General features: G+C 33.8%; 1 protein-coding gene across 1 annotated transcript; it reads left to right on the top strand.

The window, feature by feature from the left end:
* Positions 1-227: 227 nt before the first annotated feature.
* On the top strand, positions 228-4,780 carry LOC139891692 (histidine kinase CKI1-like). The gene is made up of 7 exons (XM_071874672.1): positions 228-425; positions 1,033-1,269; positions 1,364-2,053; positions 2,243-2,618; positions 2,798-3,481; positions 3,588-3,922; positions 4,493-4,780. Exons 1-7 carry the CDS (start codon positions 228-230, stop codon positions 4,709-4,711), a joined length of 2,739 nt encoding a protein of 912 aa, XP_071730773.1. The 3' UTR covers positions 4,712-4,780.
* Positions 4,781-5,516: the final 736 nt, after the last annotated feature.

Raw genomic sequence — 5,516 nt, 5'->3', positions numbered from 1 at the left:
AACTTCTTCTAGCGGTTTCTTATAACGACAATTCTTTACAAAACCCATCACACAACGGATTGGTACAACCGCAATACCTCATGCCTCCCCGACCAAACTCCACCGCCTTAAAATCATTAATGTCTATGTGCTTGTCTATTGTCATCCTTCAGACCATCCGAAACAACCTCTTGTTTATCCTTATTCTTCAAAGACATTTTAATTTTGATATCATCAAAAAATTAGCAATGGGTTTTCTATTCCTCACTTTCTGTGACCCAAGACAGGTACCCGAATTGAGGTTTAACCCAAGTCCAGAAGCCTCAGCATTTGATCAGTCACCAACATCAGGCCCAAGAACAGGCACGTTATCAATTCCAGGCCCATTAACCGATACATGGTCCACTACCATCATCGAAACATATCACGATAGCACATTTTATTTTGTTACCATAAGTGAATATTACTGGTATAGTACTATTATTGATAACTGAAAAACACCATATACAAAGATTTTGTTACCATATATTGATTACTGAAAAACACCATATACACTGCACCATATATTTTTGCAACTTATTTTAAATTTAAGTTAGTCAGCTGGTTTTCATCACATCATCATCATTAACAATAATATTACACCAATTACACACCATTGATTGATTACAATCACCAAAATTTGCTTGAAGATCAACAATATGACTCCATCAAGACGATTTTCTCTCTTCATTGTACTGGTAATTGTTTCTCATAATCTTCCTGTATTCCTGTATATGTATATAATTCATATTACTCTTCATTTTGAAAAATTGTATACATGTGATGAACTTTCTGGTTGAAACTCTACACTTTAAGAAGGATGAAATTGTATAAATATGTTAACTTTTGAGTTATATAGAATAAAAACTTGTTATATTTCAAGTTTTATTGATCTCTAAACATAGTATAGTATTAATCCATATTCAATACTATTTGCACTTATGAATTAATTCTAACAGTTTGCATGATTCGTAAAGATTTCATATATTGTGTTCATGACATTCATGTTTGCAGGCGTTGATTGGGCTGCTGCTTCCTAGCTTATTGATCCCATTTTGGGTTCTAAGGATCAAAGAAGTTGCAGAAAAAGCCGATTTGATCACCTATAAAATGCATCAAGAATTATGGTCCGTTGTACAAAACGCGACTAATTTATTGCTTCCAATGAGCTCATCAGCAACCAATTTAGCCAAACTAGCAGCCAAGTCTGTAAATAAAACGCGACTCACATTCTCAGATATCGAAACTAAGGTTTGTAAATTTCATAAATTTACTTTGTTCTATCAAAATTCAAAAAACAGTTCAGTTCCTAACATGTGAAATTTATTATTTTATTTGTTTAAAGGTGGCACCTTTAATGTCTCAAGCATTGTTGATGGTACCACAACTATCTCACATTTCATATATCGAAAAAGATGGATTGTTCTTTGCGTTTTATTCTCAAGGCCAACAACAAATTTTTGCTATTTATTCAAATACTTCATTTACAAATGCTATGAAAAGCGGAAAGAATTACTTGTGGTACACTCAACAGGTTGATTATGATACAGGGGAGTATTATGGAGAATCTGTTATGTTTGCGCCTCAAATTTTGGTTAACGAAAGCTGGGTACAACAAGCTTTAAATACTACAAATCGAAATATTGCTTCATTAGGGAAGTTATGGAATGATGTAAATAAAACTTTAGTTTTGAATACAGTTTCTCTGGATAATAATGGAGTTGTCTCGCTCGGATTTGATCTTAAATCTTTATTTGATGTGTTCTCGGGGATTAAACTTTTCGATGGAGGTTTGTACTTGTGTACGAAAGATGGGGACGTATTAAGTAATACAATCCAAAACACTCGTGTGGTTTATGATGGGAACACAACGATTTATTTCAAGATTCTGAAAGATGATGGAAACCGAATTGATGATGATCATAACATTACTTTGAAACTCAACAATGAAGGGACGCAATCATATGTTTTGGACATTTCGGGAACAAAATATATCTTGTACTATTCCTCTATCAACATCAATGGAATGCAATCGGTATGATTCTAGTTAATCAAGACTTTTCTCATTTTATTTCTGTTAACAAAAAGTAAGTGTAATCTTATTGAAAATTTTAAGCCTTTTTGAGGGTACAAACAAGAATGTGTATTCTGTGCAAAGTTTGAAACTTTTCAATGAAATTTGTACTTTTATATTTTTTTTGACGTTAAAATGGAATTTTTTCAGGTGTTTGTATTGGCAATACCATATGATGGACTGCATAGCAAGATGAACAATGATACCATATATGTGTTCGCGTTTCTTTTTCTTATATTTGTTACTATTTCTATATCTATTTTCGCGTTCGTGGTCCTAATTGTGAGAGCAGAAAGAAAACATATGTGCTTAAAAGCTTCACTTGTAAAACAAATGGAAGCAACACAACAAGCCGAACGAACGCGCGATAATCAAAATCGTGCATTTGTTTCTGCGAGTCATGATATACGCGCTTCACTAGCAGGCATTACTGGTTTTTCGGAAATGTCAATCATTGAAGTTCATCAAGGATCAGAATTAGCTAAAAACTTGAGGAGTGTGCAATCATGTCCAGAATATCTTCATAGTAAGCTTTTCTCATGTTCATGTGGCTTTTTATGCGAAAAATTTGGTTAATTTATGTACAAATTGCGTGGCCTAAAGGTAAAGACTGTTTGCTTTTATGTCTGCAAATAAACTTAATCATGTCGGCAATACTGCAATACTAATAGACATATTTCTAAGTCTGCGAGTTTGGTTTTTCAGGTATACTGAACTCTATTCTTGATACGAGTAAAATTGAAGCAGGGAAGATGCCGTTAGAAGCAAAACAGTTTGATTTGGTCAAAGTAGTCGAGGGTGTGGTTGACTTATTCTATCCTGTTGGTTTAAAGAAAGATGTTGATGTGCTTTTGGATCTTAAAGATGGTTCATTGAACAATTTTTCACAAGTTATAGGTGACGAGCGAATGCTTAAACAAATATTATCAAACTTACTGAGCAATGCTATCAAATTCACATCAGAAGGTTATGTTTCTGTTCGTGCTCGTGCCATGAAGCCAAGGTTACAAAGTTCAACATTTGCTTTTAAACATGAATCATCCGCACGATGTCTATCAAGATTCTTTTTCAAAAACGAGGAAAAAGGTGGTAACTTTGAAACAATAGATGAAATTCGACATGATCCTAATAGTATGGAGTTTGTTTTTGAAGTAAATGATACTGGAAAAGGTATACCAAAAGAGAAACAAGCTTCGGTTTTTGAACATTATGTTCAAGTTAAAGAAACAGCTCCTGAAATCGAAGGCACGGGATTAGGATTATGGATTGTTCAATCTATGGTACGATTAATGGGTGGTGATATAAGCGTAGTTGCTAAGAAACCTCGCGAAAAGGGGACATGTTTTCGGTTTAACGTTGTTTTAAAAGTTTCTTCATGTGATCTACGTGGTATTAGCGAAGACGAAAAGTCAAACTTGTCCTCAAAGTCAACCACTCCTTTCTGTAGTCCACAACATAAAGATAATAACTCTTCTACAGTTGTTTATTTCATTAGTAGTGACGAAAGGAAAAAAAATGATACACAAGTTTCTACAAGCTCGCAGGATAAACGTTTTAACAACGAAAAACTTGCAACAACTTTCAGAAACTTTAGGGAAGTTTAGACAAGAAAAGCGTAAAACGGGCTATTCAAGATCCGATGTAAATTTAAGTTTTGAATATTTGAGCCGGCCCATATCTCAAGAATCGGTTCCTTTAAGTGAATTTGACGGCCCGCGGGCTAATGATGTATCCGGGTCAAGTTTTGTATTGCTTGTAATTGACACAACTCGGGTCAACTTTCGTGAGCTATGTAAGGTGGTGGCTGAATTTAGAAAACATTCAAAGTGTGTATCTTTTAGAGTTGTGTGGTTAGGTTTTAAATGTATGCAAGTTCATGGTTTTAAATACCCTCACATGCTTAGCACATGACTACACCTAACGGCTGGATTTGACAGAAAGTAGACGGGAGGACGAGGGATGTAGAATTGTAATACACTAGGGACGAGGGATGCACAAAAAAAAAGAAAAGGGACGAGGAGTCAAAATTGATGTCAAGTTCAGGGACGAGGAATGAAAAAAAGTTGTTACAAAACATTGAAAGGGCCAGTACATACACTGCCCAAAAACCTATCAACTATGCAACAAATAGTTAGATATATCCAAATAACTATTTTTATTCAAATGGGTTATAAAAAGCTCCCATTTTTAACTGATACAAATCTCTAAATAGTTATTATTTGAAACTTTAGATCGGCTATAGTTAGATATATCCATTAACAGATTTGAAAATGGACAAAGAAGGGTTTGTGGGTCAACCAACTGAACGTGTACTAAAAGTGACCCGTTTCAAGCCATACCCATTTTACCCCTTTATAATATAGTCTACAAGTTTTAATGTTTTTTCATATGGTCTTTTAGATGCCGGTGATGGACGGTTGTGAAGCAACGAGACAGATACGAGAAACAGAGAAAGATTACGGTGTTCACATTCCCATAATAGGATTAACAGCACATGCACAAGGTGAAGAGCTAAACAAGTTTTTTGCAGCAGGAATCGATATTAATGTATCCAAACCGTTAAACGAGCAGAAGCTTAAAACAGCGATTAAAGACCTTTATAGTAGATATTCGTGTTAATTAGCTTGTACCTAGTTTCAAAAGCGCTAAAGATACACTATTTTTTTAGCTCATTGTAAAAAAAAAAAAAAAAAAGGATGTGTATCAGTGTATGGTGTACTTATTGATTACCTTGTTCCATTGATATATATAATTTTGATAATGATAATATTATTCTTTAAGATGTATATACTACATTAACTTTAGGGAAATTAGTCAATATACACTACTTGTAAAGTTTTAAATACACTTTATTTTTTTGAGAATTTACACCATTCGTTCGAACAAACTCGCACACGACTTGTTCAAACGCCTCATGACCAGTTTTTTGATGATCGTGACTGAGAAATATTTTTATGTACACGTGCATTGTGTTCAAACTCGAATTCAATTTAATTTGGTTGTACAAAGTTTAAATTTATGCTAAAGGTACTCTTTTCTGTTTAATTTCAACAAAATCATCCTTAAAAATGGATGTATACCTATCGATGACCTCGTGAGATTGACATATATTTTGAAGACTTATAATCTGTTCCTAACTTACAAATGCTCCCTACAACTTTGATAACTTTCTTTCAAATCCTTGTGAAAGCCGATTCATTTTTGCTGACATTTCAACATTTTTTGCAAAATAAGTCTAACATTTGCTAACATCACCCTGATGTCATGGTTCATCGCTTCTTCGCTTCTGTAGTAATAGTTTTTTATCCTTACCCCTATGATCTCGAGAGTCAATGAAACAGGAAATCTGAAACGGTTACATTTTCAAATAAACATATAAATATTAATATATTATATATAATAAACTCAATGCTACGAAGACTAT

Source organism: Rutidosis leptorrhynchoides, chromosome 1, assembly GCF_046630445.1.
Source record: "Rutidosis leptorrhynchoides isolate AG116_Rl617_1_P2 chromosome 1, CSIRO_AGI_Rlap_v1, whole genome shotgun sequence".
Taxonomy (NCBI): Eukaryota; Viridiplantae; Streptophyta; class Magnoliopsida; order Asterales; family Asteraceae; genus Rutidosis; species Rutidosis leptorrhynchoides.
This window is presented reverse-complemented; position numbering and strand designations above follow the sequence as displayed.